Genomic DNA, 20,132 nt, shown 5'->3' with positions numbered 1-20,132 from the left:
ACTTTTCCAACCTTTTCTATTCCAGCATGACTGTGCCCCATTGCACAAAGCAAAGCTCCATAAAGACATGGTTGGATGAGTTTGGTGTGGAAGAACTTGACTGGCCCACACAGAGTCCTGACCTCAACCCCATCAAATCCCCCTATTGGAATGAACTGGAACAGAAAGTGTGAGCCAGGCCTTTTGGTTCAACATCAGTGTCTGACCTCACAAATGCTCTGCTAAATTAAGCCTTCCCAGAATAGTCATGTCATTAAAGTCCCTGTTGGTGTAATGGCCAATACTTTTGTCTATATTGTGTATATTAAACTGCTGTGAATTAATGCACACCTTTTTTTAAATATGAAGAACTGCTACTAAGTCATTTTTAGATTTTTATATTTTATTCAGACTGATAAAACATTAGACCTCATTTGTCTGTTAACACTCTTGTTTAACAAGTCAAAGATTAGTTCTCTTTGTAATGTTTTTTGTAACAGAGAAAACATTTTTTAAAATGTTTGTGATCTTACTTCTGGCACATTGCTTGCTTAATGCTTACATATTCTTTTCCATTTTAGCCTGTTTGTATCTACAGATAGGCTCTAGCACCTTAAAGTGTTTCTGGGAAGTCATTAGAGGAACCACAATGATGCCATATGAGGCAACATTAAAATAGATAATCTCCTCAGGGACTTCTCTGAAATCACAATTCAAAGATTTTACACAATAAATAATGTTTAAATGTCTTTGACCATTATTAATTGACTGTTATTATTTAATGGGCACCACGGATGATCACTGATTTTTCACTTTCATGCACAATATTATTGTTTATCCTATTTTTATACTCTTTATAATTTCCCTTCAGGGATTAATGAAGGACTTCTGATTCTGATTCTGAATATTCATTATGCTTTACAAATTAAAGCAGAGTTTTCAGATAGAACAGCTGGTTTGTTAAGAGCGCACATACTGAACTTCCCCTTTTTAAAAGTTCAATAGTTTCACATTGCAATGATTATCTAAAACAAACAAACAAACAAACAAACAAACAAAAGAAAACTTGTTTGATTTCATTTTTTCATTGTTAAAGTGACACATTCCACAACTTGATGATGATATCAGGGGATTTTAATTGAATCTGAAGGAGGATCAGCAGTGTGTGGAGAAACTTCCTGGAAACTTGATGTAGTGTAAAGAGGAAAGTGCTACTAAAAGAGGATGAAGAGTCAGTTCAGAACAGAGACGCTCTGCAGAGATCACAGAGGAGACTCACCCATTCAATACAAAACGGTAAAACACAACATTTAACTTCCATTTGGTTTTTTTTTAATCTTTCAAAACTGGAAATGGAAACTGTAAAAGTTGTTCTTCTTCAACTAAAGTCGTAAAATGCTTTGTAAAATTCTTAGCTCTTTTTTTTTTAATACGATGATGTATTTAATTGTGAAAAGTGTTTGTAGATTTATTTCAGAGGAGTTGGCAGTTGGCTCTCTGAGACATATATCGCAAAATGTTTCAAAATAAAACGTTCTAGGGCACTCACATTTATACAGGTGACTACAGAAAAGGTGTCCTTGCTGACATCCTGTATGTAAATGTGTGCTGCCAAGCATGGAGATGTTTCTGGTCTACTTTCATCAACTGAAATGTTTGAACGTATGAGACGTTTGTGTTTCTGACAGCGAATGTTTGTCCTGTGCAGGGGAGAGACTGACGGTTTCAATCATCGCATCAGGATGCTTGTTCTCTTCTGGGCGACCATACTTTTCTCTGTGACAGGCAACAATGTCATCGAGGGTAGCCATTTTCATTATCATCATGTTATGATACCAACTATGAAGATATGAATAACACAGACAGCAATTGCTTCCGGTGCTAAAAGTCCTCATAAATGTGTAGCATGTGAAGTATCTTCTTGTTTTAACCCTGAAAATAACACCTATGGCCTAACTGGACGCCTCTTTTGTTTACCAAAAGATAATATGGATGAGGAAATATTTTAAATGCTGAAGTTAGTTTTGATTTGTTTGTGCAATGCTCCTGACAACAGCAGTTATATAAAGTGCTAACATTACTTCATTGTGTATTAAATATGGTGAGCACTCTCACTGAGTTTCTCTCACTGTTTGCATTAATGTGCACCAGTGGGAAGAAGAAAAGTCTCTTAATGAAAGAACAGCAGAGGCTCGACTCTGTGTTGTGATGCCGTGTCTTTTCACTGCTGCTTTTCTTACACTTATTTCTTAGAAAGTAAATTTGCAGTTCTTTATCACCAGGGATCTTCACTGAGAGGGCCTTCTCGGGTCGAATTTAAAATAAACAGATTAACTATGAAATGTTTTAAACAATAAGGAAACGTAAAATTTGAATAGTTTGTCTAAAATTGTGTGTGTGTGTTTTTAAAGCGAACTTCACAACAGTCGACAACAAAGTTACTACACCTGCCAAAGTCTGCAACTGCGGCACCACACCAGGTACGGGAAGAAAAAGAGTCTGATGAAGACAGTAAAAGTTGACAACTAAAACACCTCGTCTGCTTCAGTTCCTTGCTCTGACATTTTCAGTATCTATTTTTTAAAATGTTTTGATGTTTTAGCATGAGTCAGTGGTCACAACTGTTAACCTTTTTGACCAATTTGTTCCTTTCCACCACAGATTTACTCGAGACACTCTGGTGCTTTGTGATGGAAAAGTACCAAGTCATCATCGCGTTTTTCACCGGGACTTTCCTTACAGCAATCATCTACTGTTTGGCCACAAAATGCTGCAGGTAAACTTTGGAGTCTGTTATCCTTACTGTTGACGTCCATGCAAACGCTCATAATGTACAGTGATCAGTCATAAAGGGCCACACAAATGTTTTAGCGTACTACTCCATTTTATATCAATGATAACCATTTTACAGAGTGTACCGCTAACATTTTGTGAATATGTTCTTTCATGTAGTATGAAAAATCCGTTTGTAGAGACTAAGAGCTTAACATTTTGCTGAGACTCAAAGGCAGCGTTAGTTAAAGGTACACTCTGTAGAATTTGTTGGTTGCACTACTCAAATGTGCAGTAAATGAGAAAGACGGCTGATTGTTGAGTCTCATTTCCAGTTCATCAGTAACGTGAGACTCAGCAATTCTTTCCCCAGAATGTCAAAGAACATCCTGAAAACAGTAAAATGCTTTATAAAAAAAAGTGAAAACTCAGCCCAAAGGCAGAGTCTGTGCAGACACCGTCACACATTTCTAATGGGTCATAAGCGATGACTGAAGGTGAAAATCCTGCATAATGTACCCTCACATCACCACATAAAATTAAAAATAAAAACTTTAAGTACAACACATCAAATGTGACAAACTAATGACACGTGTGGATACAGAAAACAGAGAGCACATGAACGCCTCATGCAGAAAAAACAGTCGGCTTTGTTGTGAAGCGACTCTGCTGAGCCATGTGAGGACGGCGTGACCTGCCTTATGGTTAAACAATAAATAACATTCATTTATTGTGGGGTTGGAACATTCAAAATCACAGGTCTGGTGATTTTTTTTTCATTTTAAATATATATATCTGTTTTAAACATGACTTCTTCTTCTTCTTTATTAATATTTGCTCATTTAATTTTGCTTTCTTCCCCCAGAAAAAAACAGAAGAGCTCTGAAATCATGGTTGAGACTCTGGACATGGTGACTACTGAAGCAGTTCCACTGGTATTTATGTTTACACAACTTTTTGCTAAATTACTTTTCACATACTTCCACTCTTTTTCTTTCATTTCATTTTTTATTCACTACGGCCTGAAAATCAAATTCCAGAGAATCGGACTTCCCTTGCTAGAAGATTACACCAGTTTTAGATAAAAAAAAAGATACTTTTGCATTGTCACACAACAGCAGTGTTAAGGTCTGAACACTGAAATACAAGCTGGTATTGCCATTTTAATGCATTACACTTAGAGTATCTCAGGTTTCGAGTCTTCCCAAGCTGATTTTCAAACCTTAGAGAGCAGGAAGTTGTTGCGACAAACCCTGCAAAGTTTTCGCTTGTGTGTTTAGTGATGGCTGAAAATGTCGCTGATGGAGACATTTCGTGCATCCTTTGCAGTTGTCTGGCTTGTATCAGTTGGAAAATATACTCTTTTCATTCCTGACAGACGGATGCTGGTCAGTCAGCGGAAAATGACCTAAAGGCAGCCGAAGGAGGAGCTGAGGCCGCCGGGCAGTCAGTGCCTGACGGGCAACCAGAAGAGGTGGAATACTCCGACATTGACTTCTCCAGGTGGAAGAGGACGAGCTCCACAGGGGGGTCAGAGGCAGAGGAAACGCAAAAGAAACCAGAGTCAGAGTATGCTGAACTTAAGAAAGACGAAAGAGTAGAGAAGCAAGAAGACAGTGGCGGAGAAGACAGTGAAATGTTGGAGGGCAATGAAGAAGAACTGGGGATGATGGGGGAAGATGAGGAGACAAAACAGGCCACCTTAGGGGAGGAGGAAGGGGAGGCAGTGGGAGTGTCTTCTGATGTGAATGAAACAATGGATGAGATTTGAGAGTTTGTGGAGTCAAAGATGGGCAAATTCAGTCCTTTTTGAAAAGCAAGACGAAACATGACGAGCGATGTAACACGGGCACAGAGTGAAACACTGTGTTCAGAGCGCAGAGCATGAGTGCCTGGTGGGGATTGTTACAGTTCAGAAATGTTTAGATGAGATATTTCAGGGATTTTTTTTTTTTTTTTTTTTGGCTTTCTGTGCAAACGAACTTTGATGTCAGGCAGGATTTATGCACTCTGTAGCAGGTAGAATAATCAGCTTTATGTAGCAGTTAGGCTTTTCTTTACCTCTAGACAATGTTTTTAAGAAATAAATGAAGCAGCTATTTAAACTAGAATCAAACGTGTCATTACTTTAGAAAGTATCTACTTGGGGTCATCCAGCAATTGCAGGGTTGATGGTTGATGGTTCATGATGTAAGACCTTGAAGGTTAAAGAGCTCCTGATGGTTATGGCTGTGCCTTGGCTGGTCACTGAGGCCATCAGAGGGTAAATAAAAAGCAAACTGTAAAGCACAATATGGATGCAGTCCATTTGGTGGTAAGTCTCCACCTCAGGATCCCCACAAGAGACACCACTGCTCCTGCTTCTGTCGGTCAAGAAACTTACATTTGCATGAATTCACATAACTTTTCATGTGAAGTGAAGAACTAAATAATAATAATAAAAAAAAATCCCCAAGAAAAATACTGTCCAGGTCAGTGCTTGGAGTTGTGTCTGTTTGACAGCTAAAAGATTGTTTCCCTTTTTCAGAAACACATATACCAGGATGCTCAGTACTAAGAATGAGCAGGAAACACAGTTTGTAGGACAATCTATAAACTGACAACAAAGCCATTTCAACCTAAAGGACAATCTGTCTTTGAGTTCAACTTGCAGAGATATATTGCAAGTTTTTTGACAGAATCTCGACTTAATCAGTTCAGATAGTTACAGTCCAGCAGCACAACAGAGCCGCTAAAATTACTGTACGATTACAGTAATTATACAAATACAGAAGTGCTTTTCAAGAAGCGGAGCTTAATGCAAGCATCAATTACAAACGCAGTCTTTTTTCTTTTCACACCACCCTGTGTCATCACTACTCGACTGGCACAGTGACATTCAGTAGACCACAAATGGCATGTCACACTTTGCATTGGTGTTATAAAGGAAAGGAAATAGAAATGGAACGCAAAAGAAAATGAAATATACTACCAGCAAAGGTTTACAGTCCAAACTTCATGAATCATATAAACAGCTGCACAAAGAGATGATACTGTTGCTTGGTTTATTTCCCAAGATGACCAGAAGTTTTTGTGCAACTGCAACAAACTTCCCCTTTCTAAATTCTTGTAACAGTTCACGGCCATGACAGGCATAAAACAACACAGACAACAATTTCCTTTTTACTTTCATTAGAAACAAATTAATGAAAGGATACGTGAGTCCTAACGTGATACTGTGAGATTATAAGTGCATGAAGCTGAGGGAGCCTCACAACAGGAGCAACGGTAATCTGCGTGATGGTTACTGCACAAAGAAGGAAGAGGTAGGAACCTGCTGAGAGATGAGGAAGGGTCCATCGAGAGCGGAGTCACACTTAAGACATCGCTGAAGAGAGAAGAAGGCAGGGGAACAAGACGAGCAGGTACAACACAATGTTTATCTTATTATTTTTTTTAGATTAAATCTACTAAAGTGAGGGAAAGTGGGGTCAAACTTATTCACAGAAGCAGAGAATAAGTGAATATGCAACTTCCTGTCCTGTACAGGCAGAGACTGACTGTCTTTATCATTGAATTAGGATGTTTGTCCTCATCTGGCTGACTCTGCTCTTTGCTGTGGGCAGCAGCAATAACACAGGTAAAGTGTGCAGCTTTATTGCTATCTTACTGTGAGGTTAAATTGGAATGCCAGTGTTCTAAATGCATCTTCAATATGAGGATTAAAGGAATTTAGTTCTAATAACAAATGCCATTGCACTCAAATTTTGCAGATTCAGTTGAATGCGTGTCACAACCCGCAGAGAAGAGCAATTCTCACGTCACTGGAAACATCGCTGCTGAGGAGATGACTCAGGATCTGACTGCTGTCACACAGATAAACAACTCAACTCTGACCATTACCCCTTCACCTGCGCACCAGGGCACCAATGTCACCTGTAAAGTCACAGACAGCATGACTACAGAAGCCGTGACCAGTGAGTAACGCACTGGATGCTTTATTTTCTTATTTTCACTCTGTAAGACACAAAAAGTAGATGCTCTCCCAGCTTCCTGCTAGTTTAGGTTTCATCCTTTGATATGATTTGGGGATTGTGTATCACCTCAGACTTAATGTGGTTAACATATACATACAGATGAATGTATATGTATACTATGTAGACGTTGCATCTAACTATTTATCGTTTTTTATTCTTTTTCTCTTTTGTATGTCTGCTGCACCAGATGCCAAAACAAATTCCTTTTAGGTGGAACCTACCTGGCAATAAAAGTTTTTCTGATTCTGTTAGAAGTGATTTTTCTTAAATCTTCTAAGGCATTCTCTACTCTCTTCTTTATATCCTTACAGTATTAAAAGTAGATGCTGAAATGTGTAAGTGTCACTGATGTTTCTGGATTATTTTAAATTGCACTATGTGATAAATTTAAATATTTTCTCCCACTGTTTTGTCTCAAAGCTGCCAAGAATCCTGAAATCACTGGAAATACTGCTGTAAAGCAGGGCACTACTCTGACTCTGACCTGCACTGTTGCCAGTTTCCCTCCGTCTGGTATCACTTGGAGGAAACCCGACTTGAACATAAGCCTGAGCAATGAAATTGGAGCTGACCTGCAAAATGGCACTGGAACGGCCACACTTGTCATTTGTAATGCGACCGCAGGAAATTCTGCACAGTACATCTGTACAGCAAAACACCTGAACTACACCCTGACGGAAAGAGTAAACGTCTCAGTGATGTGTAAGTGTACAACACAGACAATTTGCAGTAACATGTCTTCATAGTTGTTAATTTGCATTTATGTGAGTGAATACAAATATCCTGGCTACCATTCTGTGGTGATTATGTTGTTTGGAGGATCGGGTTCCAGCCCATACACCCCTATGACCCAATCGCGAGCAGCCCTTAGCTGTCAACATCAAATGGCTAATTAAAACCAATCTTATCAGAAAATGAAGACAAATGTCAAGAACCACATAAAAGAAACCGTATTTGTGGAAAAATGTATTTGAAGTGTGTTGAAGTCCCCTCTGTTAACATGGCCTGCACTGAGCCAGAGACCAGTCAGGGTGTTGTCTAGTCATCTATCTGTATATTTAGAGTTAGTGGTAAGCGTAGCTGACACAAGCACTTTAGAGTGTAGACGTATGGGCTTAGGATTGTTTGTTTGTTTGTTTGTAGGAAACAGCAAAGGGTGAAGACTGAGAAGAACTGATGTTGAGGGAGTCTGGATTTTTATTCTTTTGTTGCTTACAGTTACAAGTTAACTTGCAGTTCGTCATTCAAGTGACCGAGTCCAAGCGCATAACCATGCGACATAGTATTATTGTTGATCTTTTTACAAAATGAATTTTGAGGCAGTAGAGCAGGGAGAACAGCTTATTGTTTAATAAACAGCTGAACTTGCTACTTCAGTGTCGTCCAGCCTCATTTAATTTAATGTAGACTAATGTAGAACTGGTGGCTTAGCTCACACCACTTTCCAAGTAGCTTGCAACACTGTTTAAGTGTACAGTGATCTGAAAGTAGTACACCGAAAGAAGAATTTCACCCAAATCATTAAAACTGACCTTAAAGTTTCCCTCCCTCTCTTGTCATATGGACTCAAGTCCAGTTGTACAAAAACTTGCCCAGTGGAAGTGAAACTGACCTGCAGAACAACACTGGAACAGCCAGTCTTGTTGTTTCTGATGTGACAGCAGAGCACTTGAACATGACAGCTCCATAACTGTTTTACCACCAGCTAACTGCATGCTTTGCTTCACGATTCTGCTTTTTGCAGTGCATCCAAAGATCCTTAACAGCTCTGGTTGCATAAATCAGACGGAGGTCCTGATCTGTACGTGTGTCAGTGAGGGGGTTCCTTTACCCACCATCAAATGGCCAACGTTGGAGAACAACACTGAGTACTCCGTCAATACCACCGTTTCAAACCACACAATCAGCAGCACCATCATCATAACTGCAGAAGAGCAGAGTGACTCTGTTGTTGAGTGTGTCAGCAGCAACCAAAATGGAGAAGTCAAGCGGAACATCACCATAAAAACAGAAGAAGAGGAAGAAAAGGAAGAAGAAGGTCACCTCTTACCCTTTAAATCTTCCTTTGTTTTCTAATCTCCAATCTAAATGATATTTGGACAACTTTTTATCAGAATGTAGAGGATATCTATAAAAAGCAAATGTGCTGTCATAGCCTGTAAGAAGCCGCCACAGTGTGGCCTCAGTTTGATTTTTTTTTTAACATGTTGCTCCTCTTGTTTTCAGATGAAGCCATGAAATTGTTACAAATGGTGACCCGGCTGGATATTATCATCGCTTTTTTGATTGGCGCTCTGCTGTCTGCAACCATTTGCTGTCTGTTGCAAAAGTGCCACAGGTACACTATGAAATTTTTTTTATATTTCTTTTGTGTTTGTCCCTTTTTGTCTACAGACGTGTTTCTCATATGATGTTAATGTCACGTAATGTAATGTATGAGTTTTGTCTTGTCTTTTGGTTTTTGGTCCTCATGTCATGTTTCATGTGCATCTTGTCTTGTGTATCAGTTTCCATGTGTATCATGTTCCTGGTTTTTGTCATGTCCTGTTTTATTTTGAAAGCGTCACTTCCCCTGTGTCTCTGTTTCTTGTATCTTTACTTCAGTTTATCTTGATTGCTTTCTCCTCCCTTATGTGTTGCACCTGCGTCTTGTTATCTCGTCTTCACCGTCACTTTTGTCAGTTTGTTGTATTGCATTGCGGTTGCTTGTCTTCGTGCCTGGAAATGGTTTGTTTCGTCATGCCTTGTTTTTGTCGCCTCCATTAGTCCATGATCCCGTGCCACAGTAAGTGTGTGCTTTTTGGAGTTTTGTTTGTATTAAAAGATAATTAGTTAGTTTGGTTTCTGTGTCACTCTGGGGTTCAGCCCTCTGCTCAAGCAATACAACCCTGACAGTTAATTAATGAAGGGCACTAAGGTTTAAACCTGTCATAGTCTTGGAAAGTCTTTTCAAGTGTGAGATTAATAATCTTTTGTTGTTATTTGCATGTTAATGTTTGTTGCCAATTGAAAATATTATCCCTCAGAAAGAAAAAACAAAAGACTTACGGCAATCGAGCTGGGACTCTGGAGATGGTGACAAGTCATGAAGATCCAATGGTATTTATATTGATTATCTTATATATTCAAACAAATGGACATATTATACACAGATCAGCTGCAACTTTAAAATCACTGGCAGGTGAAGTGAAAGACCTTGTGATGGATACTTTGTAGTAACGATGAAAAATGTTATACTTTTATTTTATACTTGATCTAATTAGTCTGTAGCCTTAGTTGTGTACTGTTATAGTGATAAAACGATGACCTGGTGAATCCTACTGTTAAAGCCCCATTTTAAATAACTTTCTGGGCATAAAGAAGATGGCAGGATGACATCTTGATCGCCACGGGAGATTACACCCAGTCCTAAATTCCTGAAATGGGAATGGTTTTGTGACTCACTACAGGCAGGCGAGTAATTTCCGTAACATTAATCATCTGTTTACAATGCAGTGTTCTGCTGGGAAACCTCGGGTTCTGGCAATCATGTGGATGTTCTTTGACCACCCACATACCACATATAGGTCTTCCCGTCAGCAGCAGTCTCGCCCTAGCTGAACAATGTACCCTGTCACATTTTGAAAACAGCTCAGGAATGTCTCAAGGACCACAACAGCAATTTGCAAGCCCCAACCTCCATGTGCAGAACCCAAAGGATCCAACGTTTCAGTGCTGGTGACCACAAAATAACCCCCTGAAGCCCTTCCCTTGACAGGCCAGAGCTGTTTTGGCATCCCAAAGGGGAACAACAAAATATTAAGCAGGTGGTAGTAGGATTTGACGCTTAGCGGTAATGTTACAGATGACGCTGTGTAAACTGCAGTACAGACTGATGCTTCTTCATGTGGAAATGAGCCATTTGAAGTTGGAGCTGATGAGTGACTTCTCCCATTTCTGTGTTGTATCTGACAGATAGATGCTGGTCAAGCAGTGGAGGATGATCAGGCCGTCGGTCAAGAGGCAGCTGAAGCAGGAGGAGCTGCGGTGGTGGACAAATCAGACGTGGAGTACTCCAGCCTTGATTTCTTCCTGATTCAAAGACAGAGCCCAGCAGAGGCAGGGTCAACAGAAGAGACCACAGAGACAGAGTATTCTGAAATTAAAAAAGAAAAAGCACAGGCGCACGGCGGTGATGGTGAGGAGACAAAACATTGTGTACCAGATGAGGAGGAAGGTGAGGATGCTGCACTGTATTCCACCGTGATGGATGTAAAGGGTCACAGTTGTTTGTTCTGATGTTTTGGCTTCTTTCTGTCATGTTTAACTGAGACATGGTTTAACTGTTGAGATGTAGAACAAGTCACCTGGTGAATCAGCTCTGTGGCAACACTGACCACGGCATAGCAGTTTATAAAAGGTTGTATTAGTATAGAAAATACTTTTATTAGTCTTTCAAGAAAAATGTTTGCTTGTTTCGTATGGCATACAAGTACGTCTACAGCACTCAGAACATACACAAAAGACTGTAATAGGAAGAAAAGGCAGAAATCTGTTTCTCTGAAATCTTTATTTTAAACTCCGGTCTGCAGTATTACCCTTGGCTTGCAAGCATATTTTGACTTCAAACTGCTATTTTGCTGTATGAACTAAATGAGCAGAGGATAAGCTTGTTTCATTGCCTTTCACCTCAAACTTCATACAATTAAGCAGTGATAAAACAGAAAGTCTCCTAAATCCACATTATCCAAAGTTTTTGGATAGTTTTTTGGAAAGTTTTTCCCCTCACAATCGACTCCTCAGTTTCCCCCCTGCTTAAAACTCTGGGTGTCACCCTCGATAGCTCATTATCATTTCGATCTCACATCGGTAACATTACCCAATCTGTACGTTTCCATCTACGTAATGTGAATCGTCTCCGCCCCTCCCTCACCGAACACACCTCCTCTATCCTTGTCCACAGCCTTGTCACCTCTCGTATTGACTATTGCAATCCCCTCCTCTTTGGTCTCCCTCGCAAATCCCTTCATAAACTTCAGCCGGACCAGAGCTCAGCTGCTCGTATCATCGCCAAAACTTCCTCATTTCACCACAGCAACAACTCCACTGGCTCCCAATTAAATTCAGAATAGAATTCAAAATCCTCCTTTGTACATTCAAGGCCATCCACAACCTCGCCCCTTCCCATCTCCCTCAGTTCAAATCCAGACCCAAAACTCACCTTTGTAAAATAGCATACTCCCTCGAACCACATCGCTCCATCTTACGCTGTGTGTGGGCTCTTATGCTGTCCTTGTATTTGTTTTATCTTTGTAAAGTTTCATAAAGGTGCACATAAATAAAATGTATTATTATAATTATTATTAGTGTTAGTATTTTTATAAGGCACTTCACATAGAGAGGTCTTGTGTAGAATGTCACTGGGTCTTTATTAAAAGAATGAAAGAAACTGAAGTGAGATTACATTCATTGAGAACAAATGAAATAGATTTTGGTGCTTGGGACCCCTCTGAACATCTGTGGTTAAACTTAGGGTTGTGGTGCTGAAATGGCGGCTGAGAGAGAGAGAGAGAAAACACTTTCAAAGCTTAACAGCTCACAAATGATTGGCTAAAGGAGAATGTGACAGGTTGTGATTGGATGATGAGTAGAGTGAGCTAGTGGGTCTTAGAAACAGCTAGAAACTGCTGGTGACATAGAGGGGATGTGCAGAGAGAGCGCGAGCCTTCCTGAATAAACATTTATACAGTTTTCATGCAGTGTTTAAAATCAAATCACTTTATCACTTCCTTCCTTAAAGATAAATAAGACAAGAGCATGAGCACATTTCTGCGTATTACGTTTGGAGCGAGAACCAGCTGGCAGTTAGATTAGCTCAACATAGACTGGCGACTGGGGAAAAGCTGGCCTGGCTCATGTAAAATTAAATATATATATATATATATCTGTATTTAAATATGCCTCACAATTTAAAATTTAAAATGCAAATGTAGCGTAATGTGTAATCCCTGTGACGACAGGGAGTGTGTGCACCCGGGCATGCAGCAGAGAAAAGTTTTTTAAATTCAGTTCTACAAAATGTATTTGACAGAATATCATTTAAATGAGTATTTGAAGCGAACGCACATACAGCAAATGTATTGTTGTGGATAAACTAAAAAACAAAACTGGAGCTTCACCTCAAACAGACAGGAAATCACAATGTGTGTGGATGTGAGCCTATAATAACGTCTGAAACAAGTGTGAGACGTTTTGCATACTGGGTTCCCCTTTGAAGAGATGAAAGCAAAGAGCCTGCAGCTTGACACACAGGTTTCTCGCTTGCTGTATGCATACCTCTCTTTTCTTTATTAATACTTTGTTCCTCTTTACTGGTAATGCCTTCATAACGCAAGAAACTCATAATAATTCATATCGCAGCTTTCACAGTAAATGAAAAGAAATTGAAACCGTCATCTTTCACTGCTACTTTTTTTTTGAGTATCAACACTGAAGGGGGGATGTTTTCACGTACAAAAAAATAAAATGTGAAAAGTTCTGTGTATGAGCACTACCCAACAAGTCCTCAAACCTACATTACATAACAGTTCGTTTAATGTCACACACAGACCTGCTTTGTTTTGACTTTCGATTTAGTTTATGCATACTTCGTCTTTTTCTCTTTATTTTTAACTGTTGAAAGTGTAGAGATACAGGAAACATGCAACCAAAGTCCCTAGCTGGAACTGAAGGGGAGATGCTGTGACTTTGGCAGTCAGTATCACCCAGTATCCCATCTTCAACAATGTGGACCGTGAGGGAAAACATTTTGTCAAGTCAATATGTTTCTTTTGACGGGCTCCATCGCCATCCCTTCTTGCCTGGATAAAAGTTGTGCTTATGAGTAAAGTTTCATACTGCGATATTGTTACTATTGTTAATAATAGCCATGCAAGCTATTGTAAAAATAAATGTTAATGTAACAGAAATTATGCGATTTCATTTTAAAAAGGTGTGCTGGCATGTTCGTGTGCATGCAGGTGCCTTCTTAGTCTTATGCATAAATTCAAGCAGGTTTACACACAGTATGCATGTATGTGTTCAGAGTGATTTGGGATTAAGGCTAACAGGATTAGAATGTTCTGCTGGCTGGTTGGACACCTTAAATAGATCAGCTTGAACGCTGCTGGGGCTTCAGAGCTGCGAAAGAATGAACATTTGACAAGTGAGAGAACATTTCATCCCCAGGGCAGCTTCTCCTCCAGATCTGCAGGTGAGTGTTGAAATGAAACTTTGCCTTTCCACACAGTCAGTGTTTGACTAAAAAATAGTGAAGTCCTGGACTTATATCCAGACTAACAATCATACGAGTGACAGTGATGCATTTTTAGCATCTTTAGCTAGTTATACTTATTTCTGTGAAAGACCTTTCAGTTCAGATGTATCATGATTTTCCTGAGTAGGTTTTCTGTGACACCAAATAACATTGAAGAGAGAAGTTAAGGTTTCTTTTTGGGGTATATTAAATGGTTATTATTGTCAAGCTGCCAGTTTTATTTATTTTTTATTGATATGTTAGATGTCATCGTGCCTTCTTACACTTATCAGTACGTTAAAATAGATACTATTACAAATATCTTTGAGGATTTATCTGATCTTTCTGGTTGGTATTTTATTAAAGGGACTTTAAAGAATTGCTATTTTTATGTTTTCACAGAAATGGCTGATGTTTTCAGAGGCCTGAACCTCCTTGAGACCCTCAAAGATTCCATAGAGAGCAACAAGTTGTCAGATGTCAAGGATGCAGTGGAAGATCTCCTGATCAGCAGGATCAATTTAGCTGTGGTGGGCGATCGTGGGGATGAAAAAGCCACCTTCATAAACTCTCTCCGTGGCCTTGGTCCTGGGGATGATGGAGCAGCTCCATCTCCATCCTCTGTAGGCCCGGAGGAAGTGGCAGGTTACCTTAACCCCATTCACCCTGATTTTCGCCTGTGGGATTTGCCGCCTGTCCCATCCACATCTCCCTTTGAACCAGAGGGATACATGAATCGTGTCAAGTTCCTCCGCTACAATGCTGTCTTCATGGCATTCACAAATACGCCCCAGCCCCACAGCGTGGAGGTGTATCTGGAGGCCCGTTCACTGCAGCAACAGACGGTGTACTTTATTCTTTTAGCTTTAGCAAATGATACTGATGAAAGCCTGGGAGAAAAGAAAAAAGCAAGTCTGGAAGTGCTGACATCACAAGGTGTGGCACAGCCTAAAGTCTACGTGGTCAGACCCTCCGCCCTGGAGAAGTTGGACTTCCCTGGCTTGTTGGAGGACATGGGAAGAGACCTTCCAGAGATCCGAGCCCACTCACTTCTCTTGGCTCTACCAACGCTTACCTCTGCCCTGGTCGCTCAGAAAAAGGAGGCATTCAAAGCACTAGTGTGGGCAGCAGCTTCTCTGTCTGGTGGGGTGTCTGCTATTCCTGTTCCCTTTGTGGCCTCCATGGTGGACTCAAGTGTCGCAGTGCGGATTCTAACCAAAGCACAATTATCTCTGTGCCTGGACAATGAATCGGTCGAGCGACTGGCCCGACAACGAGGCATGGAGCCCACGAGACTTAAAGGGCTGCGGACATGTGCACTTTCAGTGGAGGTCACCAAAGGGGAAGTGAAAAAGCGTCTGGCAGCGGCAGAAAATGAATTGGCTACAGTTTCCTCAAAGCTGGTGGAGATGGCAATGCCCAGACATGCTCGTTCTGCTGGTCGCTCCTTCAGCGCCATGCTGCAAGCCCTAAACGGCTCCATCGACGAAATGGCGGCTGATGCTGAGAAGATAGTTGCTGCTGCTCTTGGGGAGAGGAAGTGAAGGGAGATGCTTTGCTCTTTGTCTTATATTTCCTGTTAATGTGTGACTAATCTTTACTTTCATGTTCTGAGCTATGAAAAACATCCTATTATTAAAAACTCTGTAAATCTTTTTCTACATTTTCAATCTTTTGTCTTTCTTTCTTTCTTTTTGTAAGCAAACATTCTGCAGTTAGTTTTTAAATGCTGTAAAAAGTGCTTTGTGCCTGTTACCCCACACCCTGGCTTTCATTTTCAGCAAATGCATTAAATAGGGGAAGTGAGAGGAAGTTCCACTGCATTCATACTCAGAGAACCCGAAGGAAAATTATCACCATCTTGACCTGTACCACAATAAAAGGTTGTGTTCTCTGGCTTGCATGACTAGACATGCAAATCATTTAAGATTTTGGGACCGTGGAAACTTCCTTTTTTTAAATCATATTTTTATTTTACGAGGTATGGTGTGTGCTTCGTACAAGCGCCTCCAGTGAGGTAAGGAAGAGTTTATTTTTTTTATCTTCGAGACCGCAATGTTTATTGCATGTAAAAGTTCATCTCAGACATCAAGACGATAAAACGTCTGTGTACAGGAAGAAGAGATTTTTATTTCTAAAGAAGTAAAGAAAGTTCAAATGAATGGGAAATGTGTTTGATTTTTAGCGATACATAGTGATAGAAGTGTACAATGTCATACTGGCATCATGGGGAAATGTTCTCTGTATAACAAAATTTATTTAAAGAGTATGGTCTGGACCTGTGTCATGAGATAACTTTTGTTGTGAATTGGCGCTATAGAAATAAACTGAATTCATTTGAAATTGAATACTATACATTGAGCCAACAAAAAACATGATTGATTTTTGACAATAATGCATCGATATTTCTAAAAATCTGTCTAATAAATGCACTGTAGTATTTGCAGTCTAAATATATTGTTTGTATTACTGCTGTACTTGCATGGCTGTTGAGGCAGGCAAAAGTGATTTAAAACATAAATGATGTCAAATAAAAACAGTCATATTTTCGGTATTGAAGGAACTGAAAAGGTAACCAGAAGTCTTAAAATTGAATGCATGTTTTGGGCTCCGCTGCATCGAGACAGAACAGAACAGCTACTCTGCGGTTTTTAACAAAACATTTCGTCTCAATATGTTATGATATGTCTTAAATAATTTTCTTCTCAATCTTTCACGCTAACGCTGACTCTGATTCTGTGTGACAAAAATAACATTTTTGCAGTGTTGCGGGAAATCAACTATCAGAAAAAGAGGAACATGTACACACACACTTTGACGTTATGTTTTCTTTTTCAGATATCTTTAGTGCTGCCTGAAGATGAATGTCCATATAATTGGTTGGCTCCTACTTCTGATCGTAATAAAAAGTAAGACTTTTATCAGTCTGCTCTGATGACACTGTTTGCTTTTCTCATTTGCAGTGAAGTGTTGAATTGTCTCACTGTTCCCCTGTTGTTTTCACCAACACAGATTGTCCTTCTGCCACACAAGTCCTCTTCTCAACCATAGACACTCACCTGACAGCTACAGAGGGTTCCTGTGCTGAAATCAAATGTGAAGTCAGTTCTACAATTCAAGTTTCTGAATCATACCATTTTTGGATGAAGAATCCACGTTATGATGATATCAATAAACGTTTTAATGCCACCATCATTTATAGTACAAATTCATTGTTGCGTCCTGTCAGTCCAGACTATGCAACAAGAGTGAAATATATCGGGGATCCATCTGAGACCTGGAGCAAAACCCCATACTCTAGAAAGTTTTGCAGTATTCTGATCTGCGACCTGAACAACACCGACAGTGCAAACTATAGTTTCAGATTTGTAGAAGAGCGGGAAAACGGAAAGATATGGGCAACTAAATATGTGAACCTCACAGTTACAGGTAAGTACAAAGATGCGTAAACTATCTTGATGTCACATGTGACTCCAAAACAGTTTTTATTAAAGCTCCACTCTGCATATTTTTAACATGTCAGTAATTCAGAATATGAAGCAATTTTTTTCTGTAAAAATGTTTATTTATAGAGATACTGTACTGACCACTGTTAGCTGCTGTATTATTCATATTCACCATTTGTGCTGATGTTGCCTCATTTTCATATTTTCAGAAAATCTGTGCCCAATCACTTTTGAAAACCCACCTGTTGTAAACGAATCTCATCCGATCAAACTCACCTGCTCCACTTCAAGGTCATGTCCTTCGCACCCACGAATTGAAAATTTTGCACAGTTGACCCCAGTGTCAAAAGACCAAAAGTACTCAAAAGACCACCCAAATGAACCACTAGACGACATATGGAAAACCAGCACAGTCTCATTTACAGCCAGACCAGAGGATGATGGGAAAGAGTTTTCATGCCAAACAGAAGATAACAAAGACAAATATTTGATTAGGTCTATCACTCTATCTGTCCAATGTAAGTTCAGTAATGAAGAGTTTGTTAATGTCATTTTACATATGTTATATTTGTTGATCCAGCAGTGGGAATGTGGCCTAAAAGAGGCCGATATTTAAAATTCTGATGAGTTTTCTTTTTTGTTTATAACTAAAACTATATACCAGTGATTTAGATAAGCAATAATATCAGAGAGTGAAATAAAGAAAAATATTGACAAGTGAGCCTAAACTTAAAATACAGATGTTACCACTATATATATATATATGCTGCTTCTTCTAAGGTGACAATAATAAGAAAGCAGAAGGTATTTGTTTGTGATAATGAGACAACATTTTGTACATTCTGCTGTTAGTGAATTTGTAGCAGCAGCACAGGGGAATATTAACGTTAAAGAAATGGCATGAAACAAGTGAGTTATACACAACACAAGTTTCCATGCTCTCTAATGGTGAATAGCTTAGTTAGACTTTTTTTTAAATGAATCTTTAAAATAACGCAGTTGCATTGTTATTTTGTTCTAAACTCATACCATGCCGTGTTAGATAACTCTGTTGCTCTGTGTGGGCTAATTTCTCCTTATCTGTATTGTATTTGTTGACAGACGCTCCCAAAAATGTATCGGCCACAGTAAGCCATACAGACATCAAGGAGGGACAGTCCGTGACTCTCACTTGTTCTGCCAAAGCACATCCTAACGCTACCTTCACCTGGTTTAGAAATAATGTACAGGAACTTGGTGAAATGCAATGGACGATTCCATCAATTACGGAGTCACACAACGGAGAATATCACTGTAATGTTCAGAATGTACTTGGGAAGGAACGATCAAATTCAGTGTTTATTAATGTTACATGTGAGTACTTCCTGTCTTTTCACTTGAATTATTTAAATGTTTTTGTGATACTCTGTAGTTGTAACACTGCTGTACCTTTGTTGCCATTTTGCTGTAGCATTTGTGATTGTCGTTGTGGATCAGCCTAACGTAATGTCGAAATCTTTTCTTTCAGATGCGCCTCAAGTTCAGCTAAAGATAATTTCACATTATTCTGTTTATCGGCAAGGAGATAAAATGGTTTTAAAATGTGATGTGAAGAGAAGCAACCCACATCCTCATACATATTCTTGGTTTAAAGATCAGAAACAAATTTTGGTGCATAATGACACGTATGTTAAAGTACTCGAGCCCGCAGACGGTGGCCGCTACCGATGTAACGCCACTAACACTGTGGGAACTGGATCATCAGAAGAACATGAAATTAAGGTTCAGTGTAAGTTTCACGGCTTCTTGTGCTGCCTGTGTTTTCAGAGAGCTGATGGTGATAGAGAAAATGACATAAATCCACAGATGGTGTCACCTTCGAAAGCACACTAAAAGTTCTTTCTTCTTTGCAGACAGCCCACAGAGCACACGTATTTCCATCAGTGAAAAGAGTGAAAAAGTGAAAATTGATAGACGCCTCACATTCTCTTGTTCCACTGAAGCCAATCCTGCTCCACATAGGTACTCCTGGTACCGTTACAACAAAACTAAAGAGGCTGACTCATTACAGTGGAGATCAAATACAACCGAGGTGAACAAGCTAATTCTGGAGCAAGTTCGAAGGGCAGATGAAGCATGTTACACCTGCAACGCAACCAACAGCATCGGTACAGGGTCCAACAGCAACGCACTGTGCATACAAGTACTCTGTAAGTAATTCTGTTACGCCGAGTATGTTTATGTGTTATTCAAATTTCTGTAAACTTTTACATCAAGTGGAGTATTTGACAAATCTGCATTTACACATGATTGCCTCAAACGATTGCCATAAAAAATCCCTGTGGAGAATTACATGAGAAGATCGAATGAATGCTCGTATCTGTACCATAAATATGAACCTTGAGCCAGACGTTTCATTAGCCTTGCTTACGTCTGAAAACTGCTATCCTGGCTCTGTGCACAGATGACTAACTCCTCCTCTTGGCACCTCTAAAGCTCACACATTAACACATATCTTATTCATTTAAATTGTGCCACTTTACCAAGTACTAAGTTACCACTCCCAGCCAAGAAACAGTCCAGCCAGGCTAGCTGCTTCCATCAGTTTCCATCTCTGTGCTAAGCTAATCTAACATGATGTTTGTTGTAGCCTTATATTCAACTGAC

General features: G+C 39.6%; 3 protein-coding genes across 6 annotated transcripts in view; all 3 read left to right on the top strand.

Annotated features, from left to right (window-relative positions):
* The first annotated feature begins 98 nt into the window (after positions 1-98).
* LOC124064990 (hemicentin-1-like) lies at positions 99-11,424 on the top strand. 3 transcript variants are annotated; one of them, XM_046399961.1, is made up of 13 exons: positions 99-1,275; positions 1,688-1,782; positions 2,391-2,459; positions 2,641-2,755; positions 3,617-3,686; positions 4,130-6,155; positions 6,312-6,370; positions 6,504-6,707; positions 7,188-7,469; positions 8,512-8,805; positions 8,994-9,105; positions 9,794-9,866; positions 10,722-11,424. In XM_046399961.1, the coding sequence occupies exons 7-13, from the start codon at positions 6,313-6,315 to the stop codon at positions 11,043-11,045; spliced, it is 1,347 nt and encodes a 448-aa protein (XP_046255917.1). In that variant the 5' UTR covers positions 99-1,275; positions 1,688-1,782; positions 2,391-2,459; positions 2,641-2,755; positions 3,617-3,686; positions 4,130-6,155; position 6,312; the 3' UTR covers positions 11,046-11,424. The 3 variants fall into 3 exon arrangements, 2 of the variants coding, with proteins under 2 accessions (XP_046255917.1, XP_046255918.1); XM_046399962.1 differs by lacking the exon at positions 99-1,275 and having other exon boundaries at positions 1,439-1,782; XR_006844345.1 differs by lacking the exons at positions 99-1,275; positions 1,688-1,782; positions 2,391-2,459; ... (6 more) ...; positions 8,512-8,805; positions 8,994-9,105 and adding an exon at positions 9,179-9,552 and having other exon boundaries at positions 10,722-10,791.
* Positions 10,845-20,132, top strand: part of si:dkey-24p1.1 (uncharacterized protein LOC556718 homolog) — a 15,278-nt gene continuing 5,990 nt past the window's right edge. Inside the window, exons 1-7 of one of the 2 annotated variants that reach the window (XM_046399953.1) lie at positions 10,845-10,983; positions 16,879-16,949; positions 17,053-17,469; positions 17,696-18,004; positions 18,588-18,839; positions 18,994-19,254; positions 19,379-19,675. In XM_046399953.1, the coding sequence (XP_046255909.1) occupies positions 16,901-16,949; positions 17,053-17,469; positions 17,696-18,004; positions 18,588-18,839; positions 18,994-19,254; positions 19,379-19,675 (1,585 nt within the window). In that variant the 5' untranslated portion in view covers positions 10,845-10,983; positions 16,879-16,900. Of the gene's footprint in view, positions 10,984-15,879; positions 16,058-16,878; positions 16,950-17,052; positions 17,470-17,695; positions 18,005-18,587; positions 18,840-18,993; positions 19,255-19,378; positions 19,676-20,132 lie in introns of those variants that run through there. The other variant, XM_046399952.1, reaches the window with a different exon arrangement.
* irgq2 (immunity-related GTPase family, q2) lies at positions 13,757-15,643 on the top strand. Its single transcript, XM_046399963.1, has one exon. The coding sequence runs from the start codon at positions 14,298-14,300 to the stop codon at positions 15,582-15,584; it is 1,287 nt and encodes a 428-aa protein (XP_046255919.1). The 5' UTR covers positions 13,757-14,297; the 3' UTR covers positions 15,585-15,643.

Source organism: Scatophagus argus, chromosome 9 (assembly GCF_020382885.2).
Source record: "Scatophagus argus isolate fScaArg1 chromosome 9, fScaArg1.pri, whole genome shotgun sequence".
NCBI lineage: Eukaryota > Metazoa > Chordata > Actinopteri > Scatophagidae > Scatophagus > Scatophagus argus.
Note: the sequence above shows the minus strand (reverse complement) of the source record. Positions and strands in the feature narration are given on the sequence as shown.

Coding starts and splice junctions, on each gene's coding strand:
- LOC124064990 (XM_046399961.1), top strand. CDS start 6,313: ATGTTTGTCCTCATCTGGCTGACTCTGCTCTTTGCTGTGGGCAGCAGC. Junction 6,708..7,187: donor GACTACAGAAGCCGTGACCA/GTGAGTAACGCA, acceptor TTTGTCTCAAAG/CTGCCAAGAATCCTGAAATC. Junction 8,806..8,993: donor GGAAGAAAAGGAAGAAGAAG/GTCACCTCTTAC, acceptor TCTTGTTTTCAG/ATGAAGCCATGAAATTGTTA.
- irgq2 (XM_046399963.1), top strand. CDS start 14,298: ATGTTAGATGTCATCGTGCCTTCTTACACTTATCAGTACGTTAAAATA.